This window comes from Anolis sagrei, chromosome 2 (genome assembly GCF_037176765.1).
Source record: "Anolis sagrei isolate rAnoSag1 chromosome 2, rAnoSag1.mat, whole genome shotgun sequence".
Lineage (NCBI taxonomy): Eukaryota > Metazoa > Chordata > Lepidosauria > Squamata > Dactyloidae > Anolis > Anolis sagrei.
This window is the reverse complement of record NC_090022.1, coordinates 233,909,340-233,933,002: the sequence shown is the minus strand read 5'-3', so window position 1 is coordinate 233,933,002 and position 23,663 is coordinate 233,909,340. Positions and strand designations below refer to the sequence as shown.

The 23,663-nt window shown below is 40.1% G+C and overlaps 1 protein-coding gene across 1 annotated transcript in view; it reads right to left on the bottom strand.

Annotated features, from left to right (window-relative positions):
• Window positions 1–414: 414 nt before the first annotated feature.
• SPIN1 (spindlin 1) overlaps window positions 415–23,663 on the bottom strand; it is a 47,169-nt gene continuing 23,920 nt past the window's right edge. Inside the window, exons 2-6 of the mRNA XM_060762042.2 lie at window positions 15,773–15,994; window positions 8,749–8,797; window positions 6,842–7,095; window positions 4,677–4,910; window positions 415–3,417 (exon numbers count right to left, since the gene is read on the bottom strand). Of these exons, the coding sequence (XP_060618025.1) occupies window positions 3,218–3,417; window positions 4,677–4,910; window positions 6,842–7,095; window positions 8,749–8,797; window positions 15,773–15,824 (789 nt within the window). The 5' untranslated portion in view covers window positions 15,825–15,994 and the 3' untranslated portion in view covers window positions 415–3,217. The remainder of the gene's footprint in view (window positions 3,418–4,676; window positions 4,911–6,841; window positions 7,096–8,748; window positions 8,798–15,772; window positions 15,995–23,663) is intronic.

The window sequence follows — 23,663 nt, the reverse complement described above, 5'->3', positions numbered from 1 at the left end:
TTACAGAATTAACAGATTTAAAGTGTTTATACTTCTAAATGCAGAGAACAGGGAACTGTCTACATTGTTAAAAAATGAAACCAAGCTCTAGAGATGAAGTCATTTACCTAATTTTAAATGTGAACACGAAGACCTTTGAACTATACACATATCAATAACCATCCAAATTGCACTAATGATGTAAAATACAAAAAGCACAGCATTTTCAAGGAACCACAAACTGTTGAAACTTTCCCTCCTACTCTCTGAAATGGTTACAATTGAAGTTTCTGCAGAGAACCTTTTATTATTTTTAATGTTCCAATTTAAGAAGGTAGAAAATATATCCAGTAAAAAGGGCTTTTTCCCATTACTGTTTGGGGTTTTTCATATGACTATTTCAAACTTAAGATTTGGCACAAAAAATCATAAGGGTTGAATCAACTGATTTTATTTTATTCTGAGGAGAGTACATGGTCCCTTCAAACGCTGCATGACACATACAACTGGAAAGTTACCTCCTGTTGGCACTATGTTTGCCTCACCAGTGCATTTAATCCTACTAACCACCATTAAAACAGCACAATAAGCAAATCCACAAAAACACAAAAAGAAAATAAAAAAAACTAAGAACCTAAACATTTTTAAAACATGCAACTTTTAAGTTTGTTACATTGAACATTCTACGTTCTAAGCATGCAAAAAAGGGATGGTCTGCATTTTTAAGTTCATCGTTTAAAATTGTACAGGGCAGCCTGACATCACGCAAAACACACAATATACAATACTACAGCAGGTAAATGGAGAAAGGCCAGTAACTTTTATACACAGATCCATAGCTTGTGCCACCACAAGCCCCATGATAACTTGAAAACCATGTTGAATCCCTTGAACAAGGAACCAACATTTAGTTACCAGGGTAACAAGCACTGCATGCAGATCTGAAACATGAGCCTAAAACAAAGCCCAAAAGCAGATGGGCAGGGAGTAGAATTAAGTCTCAAGCCTCTGAAAAACAAAAGTAAAAGAAGTTCTACGCTATCAAAAAGGCAGACAATGTGGACATTTTAAAAACCATAAAATTTATACAGAATATAGATTACTCTAAACTGGCAGAATGTAGTGTATTAAGAGACTCGCAGAAAACCCCCTCCCTCATTGCAAGCTCTCTGAACGTGACATTTTCGGTCTACTTAATCCTCAGCATGTATTTTGAGACATACCTTGGATTCATTGTTTATGTAGCCCACAATTTTCAAAGTACTACATTTATGTGTGTCTTGTGTATGTTCAAATACACTCACTCATTCTTGTGCCACAAATATCAACTTGGGCTCATGGAGCCAGGCTCAGCTTTGAGATTTACATGCAGGACTCGAAAGAGTCAATAGAAAACATACAGATCTGCAGGATGAAAAACACTGGGTTGCAAATCTGCTCAATTTGTTCAAGAACACAGGGACATTTATGACTCAGGTACTTAGGGCTTAAGGACTGCATTTGAGAAGCTCTTCATGGAAAAGACAATAACCTGCCTTTGGTTGCCCACGATGAAATACTGGACATAATGCAACAGTAGCAATGGACAAGAGATTTTAAGATACTGTATTTATATGGTGAGCACTTATTACCATTAGAGCATAATGAGGCACAAGCCTTAAGGCTACAATAAGAATTCAGGCAAAAAATAAAAATAAGAAGGGTTTAAAACCATGTGAAGTTTAATATGTATAGTCAACACCAGAGGTAATCTGGGCCTCAGTAAGTAAGCTGATCAGCAACAGTTTTTAAAAATTCTTTTCTAAATTGCGTATAAACAAGTGTTTGGTTTTTATTTAATTGTGCAAGGCAGTCCTTTAACAACTGCAATGCCCTGCCTCAGGTTTGTTACTGTCTGTTTCCCACTGATTTCTTTAAAAAGCTGCCACACCAGCCTACCATATTATAAAAAAAAGGGGTGAAACAGAAGAGGAATAAAAATAAAGACTGAATTATGTGGCTGTGGGCTGCTTATTTACTTTCCCAGTCTGCTGCAGATAACCAAACCATGGAGACTGTCCAGCTTTAGCTAGACAGTACACTCCTGGCATGCAGAACCCTAGTGTTCCTTTAATGAAGTTCACATAAACAGCATATCTCGAGCAAATACAATGTACAGCACAAAAGGTGACAATAAATTTGAGTTATATGTCTTGTCTGGACACATTCCTAGAAGAAAGGCCAGGAAAAATGGTAGATGCCTTCTTTAACAAAACACAATTAAATACAAAGGAATGCAACAGATCAAAACAGAAGGCAACAAATGATTTTCCTTCTCTGTAACACAAGTTTTAATGTATGAGGACTCTTTTGTAAGGTTTGTCTTTACATTAAACATCTTTCAGTCCACACACAAGTAATCTAGGTTGCTAGTTTTGATATGGAAACATCCAACAGTTGCCATGTAGAACTCCTTCAATATTACACGAATGATTAGACTGATATGGCACCAAGCACCTGAGTTCTACAAAAAGAAACAGAAGTTCCTCCAACATTTAGAACTGAAGGCATTAGTGTTTTACATAGTTTGACCAGATCCTACATTTGCCAATATGGGCTCTTGCTCTGAATTTTCTCATCAACTGTGAAACAAGTTATTCCATGTTCTACTTTCTGTAACTAAAATGTAAAAACCCACCTAATCGTGGCTTATCTACTAACCTGAATGGAGTACAAAGATGTTAATTGGATTAGGCACTCCTTAACACTGCTTAAAACATTTTATATTCATCTTTGCCCAAACCCTGGAAACAAGGACTGCCAGACAAGAAAACTTAATGTTACACATATGAAAGCAATATAATACCAAGCAACATTTGCATGTGGCAGTTGAACAGTTAAGTGAGAAGCTGCAGAAAAGTTATAACTGGGGGAGGGGGAGGGGGGGAATCAAATCCATGATTACACTGCTAGATCCGCTTACACAGCTTGAATTTGCAGCTGCTGTTTTTCCTAACTTCATCCACATACCGCCCCAAACCAGGAGACTTCCTCCAAGAAAGGAGTTCCCCTACACAAAATGTGTCATGTTCACATAGAAGTCTATTTGTACAGTTCACAATGGAATAGTTTTCCTGGCAGAGATTGTGGGCTCGCAGGGACATTTAAGCTTTCAAATAAACTGGAAAGCAGTAAAGTCTTTTGTGTCTACAAATTTTACATTGAAGTTCCACAAGTTTGGCAAAAGTTTGCATGGTGTCTAGGATGTCTTCACCAAATCATAAACATAAATATGGAAATCATCATCAAATTTGATGAAATAGACTGAGGGTTTGGCTTCCACTTGATGAATGACCATGCCAGTCCTTTTTGAGCCATCTTCTTTGGCATATTCCACTTGTTTTCCCACTAGGCTGTCCACAACTTCACCAGGTTCCCGTTCGGCTGGCGGCGAATCATCTGGGAACACAAAGTTTATGTTCAGATACAAGATCCCTTTGCATGCTTAACCAGCTTAACATGTCTATATCTTGACATATACATATGCAACTGCAGGTTTTATTTACTCTATTTTTAATGACTGAGAAGAATGAGCACTTCAGATTATATTAGTTATGACTATGACTTAAAAAGAAGTAACAAGTGCCAAGAAAGTTACATTTTAAGAAAAGTAGTTTTTTTATCATCTAACACCACAACACTTAAAACATACTGCAATGTCTCCCCCCCAAAAAAAGCATTTTATAGTAACAAGCTTTCTGTTTGCCTTGACCTTTTTCAATAAAAAGTGATCTCATACTTATCCCTAATCACAATACCAAAATGAAGAGGTGAATTAAAAGTGTAAAACCTAACAGTGAATGTAGTTTACAAGGATAAGTAGCTACCTATCCAAGACTGTACACTGAATACAGCTACAACTACTGCAGAAAGTATTTTAACAGTATTCCAGAAATTTAGACTTATAGTATTTTACAGCCTGTGGTTAGATATAGGCCCAAATCCAGTGATGTGAAGTGAAGAGTATTTGCTGATGTAATGGGATTTTCTCTGATTTATTTCCTTATCCTTCTGAACTACCTGAAACTAGTTTTGAAAGCATGGAAGAGATATTTAGTTCTACCAACAGAATTACTGGCCTACAAAATTGAGGACCATAAAAACTTTTAAAAACATATTCTGTAAGAATCTGGTATTTTGACCACACATTTGCCCCACTATGTAGTTTTTTCACAGCTTGCTTTGATGTTTTCATATTACGAGACTGACTGAAATTAGTACTGAACTTTGTGAAATATTTTTTTGTGGTATGAGATTTTTATCATGTTTTTAAATTCCACAACTAAAAATACATTAAAAACAGCTACTATATTGGAAAAGGTTTTTTCCATCGCAAGCTGACCATAGCCTACATGCAACTTTTGTTTACAGCTACAATGATTTCACTAGTAGTAATGATTTATTACAATACAAAATAGAACAACAAATCTCAATGTCAAAGTTATTTAGTTCATTGGAATTACTAGAAGTCTATAGGGAAATTGCGATCTTGCCTTTTTTTACATCAATGTAAGATAAGGATTCAGGAAATGTTATCACAATACAGCAAATTCTCAAGGTGATATAAAACACGAATCATTTCTTAGCACTGTAATTGTTCCAGAAATTATAACCTATTTTATTCCCTTATATACAGCATCAATGATGAGTCAACTTACTGGAATCAGGCATTATACGGAGATCGCCTTCTTTGTAGTCATCTAAGAGTTGATACATGTATAAGACAGGATCCTTTTCATAGGTAATATAAAACCATGTGTTCATTATAGGCGCTCGAGCCAAAACCATTCCCCTCCATTCATCCTTTGAACCATCTTCTGTTTCAAACATATGTTCCACTGCTTTGCCTATCATTGTATCTGCCAGGTGGGCATCACTGATTCGAGATGAAGCTGGAAAACATAGACCAATATTTGGTTTATATTTTGTGAGAATGCCAGGTGCTATATTTTTCAATTGTAACCTTAATCCATTAGCTACCACTATCTAGAACTGCCTGGTTTCACTATCAGACATGAACTGCATATTGAAAAAGACCAAACAAACAAAAATGGAATTAACTAAGTAAATGTCTTATTGGGCATTGGCATATATAAGCTTTTAAGACACACCCACAGTTGTTTGATTTATTCTTGTCCAGTAAATTATTATTAATCATTATCAAGGCAGAAAGAATGTTTAAATCTTGTAATTAAATTCACAACATATGGGCATATGTAATAGAATTGGGTAGTATTGTTAAAGAGGTGTGAACAATGTTGCTGAATTCCAAGCTTCTGATATATAGTGAACAAAAGATTGTCTAGTACAAAAAAGATGTCAATCCATTACTTATGTGATTATTAGGTATTTTTCTCCCTCTCCTCTTCTCTTCTGTCTGTTTATCCTCCCTGTTTTGAAAACTATATGTGTTGAAAATTATTCAAAACACTTCATTGGGGGGGGGGGGGGGGCTTGTAAGTATTTGGGTGTAATAAAACACCCTTGACTCTTCACCTACAAACATGACTGTGGGTATGGGGCATTTTTATACCCACAATATATTGCGATTTCATGAGTCAAAAAGTAACTCAGATTAAGGCACTCAACTCAAGATTTTCTTTTTAAAAAACCCCACCAAAAATAAACTATCAGAATTAACAGGTAAATCAATTTTGATCAATACTACTTTGAGACTTTTAGACACTAAGTTTATAGAAAAAAAGGAGACCCGTTCCTGCGGAACATTCATTTCCTTAAAATCTTCCAAATAAAGTTATCTGCTTATTATGGGAAGTTATTGGGGCCATTTCACACTTGAACTGAGAGATCTGTATTAGCTTCCAATCTATTTTGGAACAGAATACTCTTAAACATTTGATGTGTTTTAATTCATGAATGTTTTAACAGATTTGTCTTAATTTAATTATAATTTTGTATTTTATCTTTCTTTTAGTGCTGTTAGCCATCTGAAGCACTATTTTTAGCTGACAAGCAAAACATAAATACATGTTGTTGATCTTGCTTATCCCAGGGCATTCTTCTCCCTTTATTCTGTGCAGGATAGTGTTTTTGTTTGATTGTTTCAATGTACAATAGACTCTCTGTTAATTGGCACCAATGGGGACTGATAGGTTCAAGATAAATTAAGTTACTGGTTTCTTGAGAGTTACTATTAAAAGTATTTGCCCTGAGCCCCCTATCTGCCCTGAGCCCCCTCAGGGAGAGAGGGCGGAATATAAATAAGGATGATGATGATGATGATGATTGGCCTAACTAATGCTTCACCTCATACTATATCATACTATAAACTCTGTATTGACTTGATATTAATATTGAAATTCAACAATTAAAAGCAAATAAAGACAAACATAACTTAATGTAAAAGTTTTACTATATTATAAAAACAGCTTTTAAAGTATTGCTTCTTTGATTTTTTTGCCAGTTGCTTGAGAGTTCCAGTAGCTTGAGTTCCTGTCAACTGAGAGTATACGGTATATGAAAGAAACAGTCTTTGTTATTTATAGAACCAAGGTATGGTTATATATTACATGAGACTTGCCAGATATATTTTTATGTTTAGGTTTGATGTTCTGCAGTTTACAAAAACATTTATTTCTCATATTTCAAATTGGCAGCATGTTTTCTATTGTCTCAAATTATGTTGGCTATCCTGAAGACACTGTAAAATTGTGCTTGTGATGTAATTTAAAGGAAGTACACTCTTTGTTTCTTATGCCATTCTGAGCATTATTCTTTATCTATTTCAATCGTTGAGAAGTTTATCTATTTCAATCATTCAATACCAAAAGCAATACATCCAGATACTATCAAGACCACTTACCAACTCTATCTGGAAGGACTTCAAGTGCCGAAACCCTCTCATCTTTGTGCAGTTCTAGTCCATAGACACAATCAAATCCATCATATTTGATAAGATAAAGAGAGGGATTTACAGGAACCTGGTCCAGGACTGTTCCTTTCCATTGTGTTACAGGTCCACTCCCTTCTTTCCATCCATGCTGTATTCTGCAGCCTACAATGTTTCTTCTGGGTTGAGACATTGGTTTGCTTGGTCCCATGTTGTTTCGATGCTTTCTGTATATTTAAAGCCATAACTGTTAGTGTTAAAATACAAACCTTACAATATAACACCTCAAACCAAACCTTTGCTTTTGAAGAATCAGGGAGTTGGAAGGAAGTATGAAAGCCTCTGTCATGAAGGAATGCACCAGTAAAAGTACTGCACAGTGATGGCTTTCCTATCTTTGTTTAAAGATCTCCAAAGGACAGTCTACTACCCTCTGAGGCAGCCTATTCCATTGAGAACAGTTCTAAAGTCAATCTTCCTAATGACACCATGGAATTTCTTTTCTTGTAATTTGAACTATAGGTTTTTGTACTGGTCCCTGGAACAGCATAAAGCAGCTAATTCCATCTTCTATAGGGCATTCTTTCAGATACGCAGACATAGCCATTCATTCATTCAAATTATATCCTGGGATAGAACTCAAGGCAGCTATGGTTACATCACTTTTCAGTACTGCTCCAAACTAAGTGTATATAGCTTAAGTCACTCCTCATAGCGCTTGGTTTCCAGACTTTTCATCTTCTTGGTCACCCTACCCTTGACATGTTCCAGCTTGTCAATATCCTTCCTGAATAGCTACTTCCCTTAAAGCTGGACATTACATGTTTGTGAGTGCAGCCTATAACTGCACTGGCTTTTCTGGCCACTGTGGACTCATGCTTAATCTGTGGTCTATTAAGACCTGTTAATCCTTTTCTGTGACTACTATACCCTTCTGTAAGATCCATCTAGATCATCATCATCATCATCGCTTTATTTCTTAATTAGTCGCTCTCCACCAAGGTGCTCCGAGCGACTTACAATTTAAAACAGTTTATACACAATATAAAAACATTCAACATAAAAACATTCAGCAGTGACTATGGCAAAATTTGATCCGGTTACTTAGTCATCCTTTAGTCATCTTAAACTTGTTCTGTATAACACATTCAAGTCTCAAAGATCTATGCTGGAAAAAATTACAAACTAAGAGGGCAACACAGCATTACTGATGTCAAGTGTCTCCGGACAGACAGTGGAGATGTCCTGGGCTGCACTTTCAGGTACTTCTTAATTCCCTGGGCACTACAAATGAACTCCAAAACAATGCTTTTACCCTAATTGTGAGCTATAGCATGTATCACAGAAATTCCAGCCTATTCCTGACAGAGTGCAAATGAACACAAGCACACACACACACACAGAGAGAAACTCAGCTACTTACCCATTCACCTAATAGCAAATATAAAATTTGTAAATAGGGAAGGGGCAGGAGAATGAAGACCTGTCTAAATGGCCATGGCAGAGAAACATGACTCTTACTAGAATACTAAAAAATTACTCAGATATCCTTTCTATTCTAAGATTTTCCCAACTGTGATAGCGCATTTCCTTTGCACTGTAGATTACTACTACTACTACTACTACTACTACTACTACTATGTTTACTCGTCTCTCAAACTGGTTCACATATTTTCCACCTCTTGCTTTCAAAAGACCTTACTTCCCCAAATGGACCACAATATGTAAACCATATACATCTGGATAAGAAATGTCTATGAGTAGAAAGACCATCGTATTTTACATCCTGTAACATCAAGTTTCAATAAAGCCAGAATTTGAGACGGAGCATCCCTTGTAAAGCATGGGCTAACAATGACAAAAAACCCAAAAAAACTTACTTGTGGGAAGCTCTCTTCTTCATCATGCTAGCAGACACACCGGCATGCCCTACAAGAAAAAGTTTAACAATGACTAACACAAATGGTGGTCTCAGACTTTATTCTTGTATCTCATATGTGATTGTTATGATTTCAAATGCGAGCTATAACAGGTGCTGATTCAAGTTTAATGGAGCTAATCTCAGTAATTTTCCCTTTCTTTATTAAACCAGTAACTTTTATGCACTTAACAGTGTATTTTCTTTAAAGTCTTAAACATAATTCAGTAGCATATTCTTCCTGTGAAATGTAAAACATGAACTCCCCATGGTTACCTTATCTCTAAGCCAAAGTTGTGTATTTATATAAAGTAAAAACTGTAAATAGGATCAGTCACATGTATGAACTTCCATTTGTTTAAAATGTGCTCATGGATAATATGTAGCAATACTACCTTGCGATTCAGTCACAGTAAAATGCACTTGCAGTGAAACCTAGATAAAATTCAGTAAAATTTAGGGACAAATAGGGTGGCACTGCCCATATATATTCACTTAAATACATTTATGACTTTTTTAGTTCTTTAGGAAAAATAATCTGTTACTTACTAGTATTCAAGCAAACTTTGAAAAAAAACTACCAGATGTCTGTTATTTCTACAAGTTGTAAAAATGTAATATTAACAGAACTATTTCTAGCATTGGAAGTTATGGTGTTTCTAGAAATAAATGGTAACAATAACAACAACAGAACTTTATTTATATACCACTCTATCTCCCCAAGGGGACTCAGAGTGGTTTCCAAGCAACACAATCAGTACATACAAAGAAAACAGCATAAACATAAAATTAACAACACAATATAAGCATTAAAAACCACAATAGTACGTATGTATTTAAAATAATCCTGCCTGTTCAAGGCAATTTACAAGGCCAGGCCAGGCTAGTGTGATTTTAGCGGGCTTGGGAAATTAGGTAGAGTCTATGGCTGTACATTTCCAGGGCCTAATAGAAGAAAGTAACCTTGGTAATTGGTAGAAAAAAGATATGGCCAATTCCAACAGTATCTGGGGCTGAGCTAGAACTAGTCATTTTCAAAGGTTTGTTTAAACCACCAGGTCTTCAGGGTCTTACAAAAAGAGGGGAGGGATGGGGCCTGTCTTATTTCTCCAGGAAGGGTCTTCCAGAGGAGGGGGGGAGGGGGGCACAAACAAATACCAGGACATCAAATTTTTAGTCTTTTACTCCTCAAGGGAGATATTCACCTATGCTTTACAAGCTTCAAGCTGCAGAAATCACTCAATCATCTGGAAGGAGAAACTATATCAATTTCCAACTCTGAGAATTGGTAACTTTTTTTCCTGTTGGGCTTATCAAAACTGAACCAAGGTTCAACTCAGTTGAACTAATGTGGAACACAACACTAAATTATACAGACTTTTGGAAGGCTACTTGATTTGCAAATCAGCACAAACATGATATCAAAGTTGCAGATACATTTTAATATCCACTAAGAGACAAACCAAAACTCTTGACAATTAAGCTCCAGAGGCTGCGAACCACTTGGTTTCAAATAATATAAGTGTCAGTTTTGCAAACAATGTGTATTAAGAAAGAGGAATCTTATCTGCTTACTCCACTTTAGCCTCAGAATGTAATCAATGGTCAGATTTTGCACATATATCAGTTTTGAATGTAGATGAGGGTTGATGTAAAACTGTGTGGGAGCCAGATTTAAGAATAATAAGAATATAACAGATAAACAATGGGGCAAATTATACATTACCCCACAAGTACATTTTTCTTTGCCTAACATAAGCCATGAAGTACTTGAAAGATGGAATAGTACTCCTTCCAAGATAAATCATCAACTACATCTCCAATATGCTGGTATGGAGGTAGAGATTGGTTCCCCACTATATGGTGCCTTGTTTTTGATGTCATGACATATACTTTACGTCTTAAATGAAAAGCCAGCATATAAGCAATTGGTAGGTTACATACCTGTGACCATCTTTCTTCGAGTGGTACTCTGTGAATTCACACATGTGGAGTGTCTGCGCCTGCGTGGGTACCAACAGAAACTTCTCTAGTTTAAACATTTCAAGTTTTGGCGGTAACCCCGCCCAGTCCACGGCAGGGCATAAAAGGTGCCCCTCGCGCATGCTCCGCAGTTCCTACGTGGCAAGGTAGCGAGAAAGGCAGAGGTTTGTTAGAGGGGAGGCTGGGCGGGTTTGTGTGAATTCACAGAGCACCACTAAAAGAAAGATGGTCACAGGTATGTAACCTACCATTTTTCTTCGTGGTTTCATGCATGCATGTGGAGACTAGCAAGCTAAGGTCCCGGAGGCAGGAAGAACAAACCGACCCCTTTATGAAGGACCAAACAATTTTATTGAAGTATCAAAAACAGCAGCACATGAAAAAGGGACAAAACGTCCATAACACAGGAGTTCATGATCCTCCTTGGCCAAAAGGCTGTTATCACAGTATAAACACACTCATTCACATTTGTATGAGAATAAACGTTACAGTTGACTCACGGTAACGAGGCCACAAAAAGCCTCAAGAACAGCAAACTGGGTTGTTGTATCCCTTCAGAAGGGATGGCACGAAGGCGTCACGGAAGAGAGAGGTCCCTCCTCTCTGCTGGACATGCCACGAAATGGCAGCAAGATGTGACTTCAACGACGAGAGCAATAGGCCCCGCTCAGTAAAGGAAAGTAAAAATTGAAGAACTGCCGTATCGAAGGCGGGAACTCTCGAATTTCTTTCTCCCGAAGGAAGTCCCGAAATCTGGCGAAGCAAGCGGCATATGACCTCTTTGTTGACGGTTTGTGGGCAGCAGTGAGGTTGGACTGCACATCTGGACACAGCGAACTCAGAACTGGATCCTCCAGGCCAAGAGATGGAGGGACAGAACGTCGGGATGGAGAAGCAGTCCTTCTTCCCTTGACAGAAGGTCCTGGCGGGGAGGGAGCTGTTGATACTGACTGCCCGAGAGCTGCAGGAGGACCGGATACCATGCCTGTCGCGGCCATGCAAGAGCTATTACGATGCAGTTGGCCTGCGCTGCCTGGATCTTCTTGATCACCCTGGAGATGAGCGGAAAGGGTGGGAAGGCATAGAAGAGACCCTTTGACCAGTCGAGAAGAAATGCATCTCCGAGGCACCCTGGTACTGCACCCGGTGGAAGACGGGCACCAAAATGAGGAAGTTGGGCATTCACAGAAGACATGAAGAGATCAAAGTTTGGCCATCCCCAGTCTTTGAAGAGAAGGACCAACACTTGCGGGTTCAACTTCCATTCGTGAGACGATGATCAAGTGCGACTCAGAGAATCCGCCTCAACATTCAGAGAACCTGGGAGATGTAGCGCCGTAAGCGATATCGACCTGGTTACACATCAGTCCCAGAGAGTCAATGAAAGGGCCAGCAGTTTCCTGGACCCCGTTCTGCCCTGTTTGTTCACATAGTACATGGCTACCATGTTGTCAGTGAGGATCTTGCCCGTAACCAAAGGGACAAAGGCTTTCAGGGATTTGAAGATCGCTAGGAGCTCCAGATAGTTGATATGGCATAATCTCTCCTCAGCCGACCAGAGGTCTTGGATGGAGAGTTCTCCTGTGTGGCATCCCCAGGTGAACATTGATGCAACCGTGTCCACCATCTCAGGGACCTTCTTACAGCCAACGGGATGGTGAGACGCTTCGCACTGTGATCTGTGATTGGGTTGAAGTGGTCGAGAAATCACCTTTGCAGAGGTCGAAACTGCAGCCTTGCCAGCGGAGTTACCATCACCGTCGACGCCATGTGACCTAGGAGGATCTGAACCTGCTTGGCCGTTACTACACGGGTTTGAATGCATCGGAGCCCGAAACCTTGCTTCGGGAAGGTACACCGACTGAGTCAGCGAATCGAACATGGTGCCAATGAACTTTATGGACCGTTGGAGCCAAGTGCGACTTTTGTTTGTTCAACTGGAGACTGAGGCTCTCAAGGAGGGAGAGTCGTGTGGATTTGAGTCTTTAGAAATATTGGCGAGTGTGCCGCCAGAAACCAATAATCTAGATATGGAAAAATTCAGATTTTTTGCCTTTTGAGGTATGCTGCCACTACCAACATACATTTTGTAAAGGTCCTTGGGGCCGTCACCGGGCCGAACGGAAGCATGTTGAACACATAAGTCTGGCCTGCAACTCGAAAGGTCAGGAAGCGTCTGTGTCTTATCGACACGTGAAAATATGCGTCTCGAAGGTCGATGGATGCAAAGAAGTCCTCCGGCCGGAGGAGCAGGCGTGTGCACAACACCATCACCATTCTGAACTATTGGGCCTAGATAAAGGAGTTGAGATCTCTCATATCGAGGATCGGGCAGAGGGAACCATCCGGTTTGGGGACGGTGAAGTAGCGTGAGAAAAAGGCCTGCTCTTTCCAGCAGTCGGGGAAGGGGGAGATTGCTCCTTTTTGCAGAAGTGTGTCGACCTCTGACAAAATTGGTAAGGAGGGCTCGGTATCGACGATTCGACCAGTTGGGGGAAGCTCTTCAAACTCTAACGCATAGCCTTCTTCTACAATCTTTAGCACCCATGCATCTGAGGTGATGAGTCGCCATGCATCGATGAAATGCGCAAGCCAGTCGCTGAAAGGCGGATGTCGAGGTTGGGGCTGGAAGGCAGGAGCTGTGGGAGTGGGCATGGTAGTGGCACTTGTAATGAACGACAAGACAGTATCGTCTGGAGGGACGTCAAACCCGGCACCAGTGATGGTTGCTGCCTGAAGCTTGGCGAGCCCTAGGGCATTGCTGCTGCTGATGGAACCATCGATGCTGGGGCTCTTGATGTTGCTGGGTCTGCTGCTGCGTGTCCGGCAGTGGGTGAAGAGTTTGACAGTACGAGTACTATTGGTACAGGAGACCATTTCAACGCCTGGTGTACTGGAACCACCTTGTTCTCTGCGCTTGGGACTGATTCTCTATCTCGCACTTGGATGCCAGGATCTTAAAATCCTGATTAGTTTTTAATTTGTCATTAGTGCCTGCATTGAAGAGGCCCAGGGCATCGAAAGGGAGGTCCTCGATCACTTGCCTTGAGGAGGTTGATAGGCCTGAAGATCGGAGCCAGGCATGCTTCCTGATGGCAACCGCATGGGCAATAATCTTCCCCGCTATATCGCCCATATGTTTGGCCATCTGCATCTGGTGATGCACCAGCGAATTTGCCTCTTGGGCAAGGGTAGACAGTAGCGAACTGTCTTCCTCCAACATCCGTTGGAAGAAGGGAAGGGCTTTCTCCCAGAGGATTTGCTGGTGTGCACGCATGCAAGCGCCGTAGTTTGCCATCCTGGCCAGGAGGAGGGAACCAGAATATAGTTTTCTGCCGACGGCATCAAATCTTTTCCCCTCGGTCAGACAGGGTGGAAGATTGCCTCCCGAATGCCTGTGCTGCCTTAACGACCACCGAGTTCAGGTCCGGGTGGTGTTTGAGTCACTCTAGGTCTTGGTCGTCCATATGGTACCAGGCCTCAATCTTCTTGGAAGTGGGGGGAATAGACGATGGGGTCTTCCACAAAGCTTGAATAACGTCAAGGAGGTACGGCAGGAAAGGCAGCAGCGGGGTTGGTGGTGTTTCAGCTTGGACCCGCTTGAAGACCGGGTCAGTCACCGCCTTGGAGGTGTGCCATTTCGGTAGTCACCGTGCATGTCTTTTTGGCCTGTCTGGCCGGCCTCGAAGCCTTCGACGTGCTGGACATCGTCGAGTGAGGCTTCTTCTGTGGGGCCTTGGAGGCCTTAGTCAGGCGAGTCACAGGCTGGGCAGTCGAAGTGGATGGCACCCCCGGTGCCGAAGTTGATGTTGATGCTGTTGCCGAGGTCGATGGTCGAGAGGTCACTGTTGCCAAGGTCGATGGTTGAGATACAGCAAGTATTGTAGTCAATGCGCTCGATTTTTACGATACTGGCCTGTAAAGGCCTGGCAATGCCGGCAAGAAGCAGCAATGTGAGTCTTGCCGAGGCAAAGAAGGCACAAAGAGTGCTTGTCGGAATCCGGCATTTTCCTCGAACACTGCGTACAGTGCTTAAATCAAGTTGTGGACATCGCTACAAGTTCCGAAGTGAGCCTTGCAGCGGAAAAACAGATACTGCGGAGCATGCGTGCGGGGCGCCTTTTATGCCCTGCCGGGGACTGGGCAGCGTTACCGCCAAAACTTGAAAAATTTAAACTAGAGAAGTCTCCGTTGGTACCCGCGCAGGTGCAGACACTCCACATGTGTGCATTCACAGAGACCATGAAGAAAAAAGTGATTTCCCCCAATTTGAGTGAGATAAGCAACTGTACCCAGACATTAATCAACTATTTTTAACAGCAGCAAGGCATGGACTGTGACTATATAAACAATTACTCTTTTACAGAAGTATGGTAACCCTTTAGTATGTTTGGTATTTAGAATAATTGTTTCCATGCACCTCAGGGGACCAGGTGATTCTCTGGAAAAAGTAATTTTAAATGTTCTTGTAAGCACATTATTTTAATAGTTTTAATTGATGTTCTGGATGTATGATGGCTTGTCTTGTATTATACTTTGCTCTTTTCGTTTCTCTTATAATTAAAAAGCTCAGATTTCTAATTTGACAGAAAGTGAAAACATACTTCAAACTCTGTTTTGGAAAAATGAAGCATTATTTAGACATAGACTAGTACAAGCAGTGGATATATCACTGCAGGAATGTTGACAAATTTTACTTATAAAGATTTTTTGGGGGAAAAACAAACAAACATAATTAGAGATGGAGTAACGCTAAAGGCAATATGCAGATTCTATAGCATTTTAACCTGTGTATGAAAACGAAGTGAGGAACAGCATCATGTCAACAAAAAAGAAGAGGATGAGAATTTTATGAATAAAACAAATTTATTTGTAAACAGTGGAAGTATTTCAGAGTGAAATAATGTGAATACAGTGCTTCATATGGATCCAGAAATAAATATGTGCAGATCTACAGCAACCAATATTTCTCATCCACTTGAGGAATGAATTTATTTACCTACCTGCATCAGCTCTGGATCGCTGACCTGGTGCCTTTCCAAAGGGGGTCTTCATTCATCAGTATTTAAGTGAGCAGCAAAGCTGCCAAACTAGGGTGAAAATCCAGTTCTAGGGGGTGTTGCAAAGTCCTTCTCAGTCTTAGAGTAACAGATATAACAGTCCAGACTCCAAACCAGGACTCTTCTCCCCACAGTCTTAGTAGATTCACTTTCAATGAATATATTCTGCAAGAGAAAGACAAACACATCAAGGATTGCTAATTGGTAACTTGTATAATAGTGACCTGTCTGTGAGAAGTACAAAACTCCCTGTTTACCAGAGTGGAATGATTTAAACCTAAGTAATTTAAAAGAAAACCTCAAACTGTTGATTTAAAGAAGAGTGTGCTGATATGGTGTTGTTGAATGTATTTTTTGAAGAATTGTGCAAATGTTGTTATTATAAGTTGTTTTATAACATCTAGAAGAGAGACAGGAATCGTATGATCCTCCAAAATGTTCACAATTACAACTTTTCCCACTCATGACCCCTTTCTGACAGAATTTTTTTATGACCTTGGGTGTATAGAAATACAAAATAAATGTAAAAGTAAAACATTAACAGGTAATAAATCAGCATTTACAAGGCTTGCTAAACAGATTGGTTTTCTTTTTCATGAAGGACAACTGAAGCATTTTCTGCACAGTCCCCTGTAAACACTGCATAACAGATTCATAGAAATGCTGAGATGGTTTTCAAAAACCTTTTACTGCTGTCATTTTTTGTGTCCTCAACACTGAGCTAAGGGGATTGGTTCTATTTGGAATCAGGATCCACAATTAGGAAGCAGTAAAAAAGGGCTATGAATATATGTGTAACTCATTGATGAAGAAACACAGTGGAACACAATGTATTAATTATATTGATCAAACTGTACATTTTGTGTAGGAAGCTGTAAACTGTGAACACAGAAACATCACCAATAGGTATATGGGTGCTGTGTGAATGGTCCCAGTATCATTGCTGAGGTTTATTTAAACAAAATCAAAATAAGCAAAAATCTTATTTTGTTTATAAAGCAAACTAAAATCCTGTCTTTCATGATCTGGCCCAGATAACAGAATTGCCAAACACATACCAAGAATGATGAAACTATGCCGAGACTATGTGAAGACAAGCCAAAGAGTAGAGAGTCAGGTCAGGAACAACTACAAACAATAGCCAAAGTAAAAGCCCAATAGTCAAATGCCAGGAGTTCAATTGTTAGGGTCAGATAACCGGGAATCAAAGGTCAGATAACCAGGAATACAAATGGAATTCAGAAGTCAAGCAAGGAAGTCAGGCATATAAACAAAATCAAAGTAGGGAATTCAACTGTCACGGTCCAGAAGTCAAAGCCAGGAATACAAACAAGGTCCGAAGCAAGAGTACAAAGAATCCAAGTCCAGAGTCCAGAAATCCAACTATGAGGCAGAAAAGCCAAGGTCTAGGACAGTGGTGGTGAACCTATGGCACAAGTGTCAGAAGGAGCATGAAGCACTCTCTTTCCTGGTATGTGAGTCATCACCGATCCCTAAGGGTCTCTCTACTATAGAAATTGATTCTAAAAAGGACTCCATGAGTCGAAAAGGTTGGGAACCACTGCATCTAGATATTTCTAAGGCTCTGAGCAAGTACAAAACTACCCATGTGTGAGTGCTAGAAATTAGAGAAAAATATAAATGTTAGATAAATCTTTTAATGCTTTTTGCTGCAACACTGATAGCACCACCCAGGATTGAGTTCCAAAGATATCCCATAAAGATTACTGCCCCCCAAAGTAATTCATAACTAAAAGGTAAAAGGTAAAGGTTTCCTCCTGACATTAAGTCCAATCGTGTCCGACTCTGAGGTGTGGTGCTCACCTCCATTTCTAAGCTGAAGAGTCGGCGTTGTCCGTAGACACCTCCAAGGTCATGTGGCCGGCATGACTGCATGGAACGCCGTTATCTTCCCACCAGAGCAGTACCTATTGATCTATTCACATTTGCATGTTTTTGAATTGCCAAGGGAAGATCCCAGGGGCTCACATGTCTTTACACTAATGCACAGAGCATGGGAAATAAACAAGACGAACTCCAACTTCTAGCACAACACCACAAATATGATATCATCGCCATCACTGAAACCTGGTGGGATGACTCCTATCGCTGGAATGTAGATATCGAGGGGTATAACCTCTTTCACAGAAACCGAACAAAGGGGAGAGGAGGCGGAGTAGCCTTATATGTCAAAAACTCTTATGCTGCAGAAGAAATTCAAGACAGCAATCTGGGAAACCAGCTTGAAATCATCTGGATAAGAATCAAGGGAACTGGGACTCAAAAAGATGTCGTTGTAGGCGTCTACTACAGACCCCCAAGCCAGGAGGAAGATCTTGATGAAGTCTTCTGCCAACAGTTGACCAAACAGGCACAGAAAAGAGATGTAGTAGTCATGGGCGATTTCAACTATCCCGATATTTGCTGGAAAACAAACTCGGCCAAGAGTACAAGGTCCAACAAATTCCTCGCTTGCCTTGCAGACAATTTCATGGTCCAGAAGGTAGAAGAGGCAACAAGGGAATTGGCTACTCTTGATCTCATCCTAACAAATGCGGAGGACCTGATCGATGTGGTCGAAGTGGTAGGATCCTTAGGGGCAAGTGACCATGTGCTCCTGCAATTTGAGGTACAAAGGAAGGCCGAAACTAAGACAAGTCAAACCCGCATTTTGGAATTTAGGAGAGCTGATTTCCAAAAAATGAAGGAAATGCTGAGCAGCATTCCGTGGACACAGATACTAAAAGACAAGGGAGCTACGGATGGATGGGAATTTCTCAAGAGTGAAATACTCAAGGCGCAATTGCAAACCGTGCCAACAAAGAGAAAAAATAGGACAAGTGCAAAGAAGCCAGAATGGATGTCCAAAGAACTTCTAACTGTGCTAAGACACAAAAGAGACATGCACAAGAAGTGGAAAAAGGGAGAAATCACCAAAGAAGAATTCAAACAAATAGCCAACACCTGTAGGGAAAAGGTCCGCAAAGCTAAAGCAAAAAACGAGCTCAGACTTGCCAGTGACATTAAAAACAATAAAAAGGGCTTCTATTCTTATGTCAGTAGAAAAAGGAAAAACAAGGAGGCGATAGGACCTCTTCGAGGAGAAGATGGGGCAATGCTGACAGGGGATAGGGAAAAGGCAGAACTACTTAATGCCTTCTTTGCCTCGGTCTTCTCACAAAAAGAGAGTCTTCAACCTCAGCAAGACGGAGTGGATGAGGGATTGGAGGACATCCAACCCCAAATTGGGAAAGAAGTCGTCCAGGAATACCTGGCCGCTCTTAATGAGTTCAAGTCCCCAGGGCCAGATCAACTACACCCAAGAGTACTGAAGGAACTAGCGGAAGTCATTTCGGAACCATTGGCAACCATCTTTTGAGAGTTCTTGGAGAACGGGAGAAGTTCCAGCAGATTGGAGGAGGGCCAATGTGGTCCCAATCTTCAAGAAGGGAAAAAAGGACGACCCAAACAACTACCGTCCGGTCAGCCTCACGTCGATACCGGGCAAGATTCTGGAAAAGATTGTTAAGGAAGCGGTCTGCAAACACTTAGAAACAAATGCAGTCATCGCTAATAGTCAACATGGATTTATCAAAAACAAGTCATGCCAGACTAATCTGATCTCTTTCTTCGATAGAGCTACAAGCTGGGTAGATGCGGGGAATGCCGTGGATGTAGCGTACCTGGATTTCAGTAAGGCCTTCGACAAGGTCCCCCATGACCTTCTGGCAAGGAAACTAGTCCAATGTGGGCTAGGCAAAACTACGGTGAGGTGGATCTGTAATTGGTTAAGTGGACGAACACAGAGAGTGCTCACTAATGCTTCCTCTTCATCTTGGAAAGAAGTGACGAGCGGAGTGCCGCAGGGCTCCGTCCTGGGCCTGGTCCTGTTCAACATCTTTATTAATGACTTAGATGAAGGGCTAGAAGGCATGATCATCAAGTTTGCAGACGACACCAAATTGGGAGGGATAGCCAATAGTCCAGAGGACAGGAGCAGAATTCAAAACGATCTTGACAGATTAGAGAGATGGGCCAAAACTAACAAAATGAAGTTCAACAGTGACAAATGCAAGATACTCCACTTTGGCAGAAAAAATGAAATGCAAAGATACAGAATGGGGGACGCCTGGCTCGAGAGCAGTACGTGTGAAAAAGATCTTGGAGTCCTCGTGGACAACAAGTTAAACATGAGCCAACAATGTGATGTGGCAGCAAAAAAAGCCAATGGGATTTTGGCCTGCATCAATAGAAGCATAGTGTCTAGATCTAAGGAAGTAATGCTACCCCTCTATTCTGCTTTGGTTAGACCACATCTGGAATATTGTGTCCAATTCTGGGCACCACAATTCAAGAGAGATATTGACAAGCTGGAAAGTGTCCAGAGGAGGGCGACTAAAATGATCAAGGGTCTGGAGAACAAGCCCTATGAGGAGCGGCTTAGGGAACTGGGCATGTTTAGCCTGAAGAAGAGAAGGCTGAGAGGAGATATGATAGCCATGTATAAATATGTGAGAGGAAGCCACAGGGAGGAGGGAGCAAGCTTGTTTTCTGCTTCCTTGGAGACTAGGACACGGAACAATGGCTTCAAACTACAAGAGAGGAGATTCCATCTGAACATTAGGAAGAACTTCCTGACTGTGAGAGCCGTTCAGCAGTGGAACTCTCTGCCCCGGAGTGTGGTGGAGGCTCCTTCTTTGGAAGCTTTTAAGCAGAGGCTGGATGGCCATTTGTCAGGGGTGATTTGAATGCAATATTCCTGCTTCTTGGCAGGGGGTTGGACTGGATGGCCCATGAGGTCTCTTCCAACTCTATGATTCTATGATTCTATGATTCTATGCTAGGTTGGCAGAAGCTGGGGCTGACAGCGGAAGCTCACACCGCTCCTCGGAATTGAACCTGCAACCTTTCAGTCAACAAACTCAGCAGCCCAGTGCTTTAACCCACTATGCCACTAGGGGAGGGGGCTCCAATTCATAACTAAGAAATAAACATTGGCCTCTTGGTCACTTCTCTGATTAATATTGTCCTTATCTGGTCTTGTAATTTTGGTGGACAGCTTCCTTTAGTCAGATTTTTTTTTGTTTTTGTAATTAATAACTAAGAAATACAAAAAAAAAAATTCTGACTAGAGGAAGCTGCCCACCAAAATTTCAAGACCAGATAAGGACGGCATTCATCAGAGAAGTGACCAAGAGGCCAATATTTACTCTGATTGAGCTGAAGAGACTTACAGAGATCCTTTGATCAGTATCTTTTATGAAATTGAATTTTAATGTATGTTATAGAATTTTTAAAGTATTTGTGTGTTATTAACTGTGCTGTGGCCCACCTCAAACTACAGGGAGAGATGGGTAAGATATACAATTATTATTATTATTATTATTATTATTATTATTACACAAATCATCACGGGACAACTATGACCTGAACATTTTTCAAACTGGGCTATATTGAAACACGGAAAGAGAAAATCCATTGCTGAAACAAAATTGTATCAAAACACAAGTCATTGAAAAGATATATGAGACACTCAATAGCAGTGCTCATTGCCTCAAGAAAAACACTCCCATGTTGAAGTATGCTGCTGGCAGTATCATGATGTGCAAGAATTTTTCTTCTGCGGAGATCAAAAAACTGGTCAGAATTAAGGGCAAAATGGACGAAGCCAAATATGTGGCAGTTTGAGATTAAAACTTGTTTTACTCATCTGGGATTAGGGAAAAGGCTCTCCTTGCAGCAGGACGACCTTGAACACAGCCAACACAACATTAAAGTGGGATAAAATCAAGAACCTGGAATGTTTTTTAGATTGACCTAATCAAAGGCCAGCCCTCAATCTGACTAAAAATCTGTGGCAAAACTTGAAAATGGGTGTTTGCCTATGGGGAGAGAGTAGAGGGGTCAGTGCATCTTTTAGGTTCTTCCAGGATGTACTAAGTCTTTACCTTTTGCCTCCCTACTCAGAGAAGAAGATGCTTTATTTTTGATAATAATTAGAGTACAGGACTTACAATGACCTGTTGATAAGTTGATCAAGTTTTTTTTGGGGGGGGGGTCAATATTTTTTACTAAAATTTCTATACTTATAAATGAGTATATAGAGTTAGTTTAAAATATGGCAGCAGAATAGACACTTGGCATACTTTCCAGTTCTGGTTAGACAAGGTAGGACAGAGACTGTGGGTAGAGGCACATATATATTATCCACTGAACATAATTTGGTCAGCTATGGATGTGTCCTGATTTCAGCTTCCATAGAACTGCTAAGCCTATTGTGACAAACTGATTTTAGAGACAGATATTACATAGGACAGCTCAATTATACCGTTTCATAGCATCTCTGCATAGCTTCTCTTCCAGATTTGGTTAAGGGCTCCATTGAGATGCTGGTCCTTTGATAACCCAGGCATTCAAAATGATTGCTCCTAAATATCCCTATTGCAACAGGTCAAAATTATTTAGCACAAACACTGGAAAACAATGATATATATGCTCATCTTATGCATAATAGTAGTAATGAAAGATTTTATGTCATTATTCCATCTGCTCAATGCAGAGCTCTTTGTGATTGGAAGCTAGTTTTCTTCAACTCAGAGGAACAACATCTGGAAGCCTCAGGAGCCTATCACTATGGACCTTCAGAATAATCCTGCACAAAGTGATATAATAGATATTCTTTTAAAATACTAATATTGACCTGATACAAGTGATTATTTTCAAAATGCAATGTAACCAACTAGGTTACATTGCATTTTGAAAATAATCACTTGTATCAGGTCAATATTAGTATTTTAAAAGAATATCTATTATATCACTTTGTGCAGGATTATTCTGAAGGTCCATAGTTTAAAATTATTTAAAATTTAAGTTTCCACACACCAGAAACATAGTAGTTGACTAGTTGTACCCTTAGAAGCAAGTATTTTAGCACCCTCTAGTGGTTGACTTTTTACAGCTGTCACAACTAAGTCTTTTGAACTCTAATGGGTTTTTCTTTCCAGATGCCTTGACAATGATTTCCTAAAATATTAAGAAGATATATAGAACCTTAAAGACTTAACACATTTATTATAACACAAAATGTCTTGACATATAGCCCATTTCATCAGATGCATGAAGCACTGCTCAAAATTTCAGATATACACACACCAGGGTTGCAAAGAAAAATAAAGGAAAAATCCTGCACATTTAATCGTTTTGTAGAACAGGGAATTTTAACAGGTATTGCCTTCACAACAAGCAACACCTGTTGAAGTTACCTCTTCTTCAGAACTAATTAAAGTATAGGTCCTATTGCTTATTTTGCCTACCAACCCTATCATGCATACATAAAGAGTATTTTTGGGTCTGTAATATTTACAGAGGTAAATTGCCAACAGCAACATGCCAATAGCAATAATATTATTAAAATGCACAGAAATTCTCCTGATTCCAACTTCTAGTGATACACTGGAACCTCCTGGCAACTTTTAACTAATCACCCTCTTGCACAAATATTTCAACTGAAACTATTTTTACTCCACACAGATGATACTTTAATACTTTATAGTTCCTCATTCATTCTATGCTTCTATAAATTAATGCTATTCGAACCTGTTAGTCTATGGACTGGTGCCTGTCTACAAATGATTAATTGATGTTCTTTGATGAGTTTCCAGGAAAGTAAAATAAGTTGTAGAAAAAGGTACAAATATGTTATGAATCCCTGGCACACTGGAGTTAATAACTGCTAGCTCACTACATCAGATAGTTTTTGAAGTATTGGTCTAGAAACCTATATGATGAGGATGCAGAATGCATGTGTTTTTCATTCTACTTCAATTACATTCCT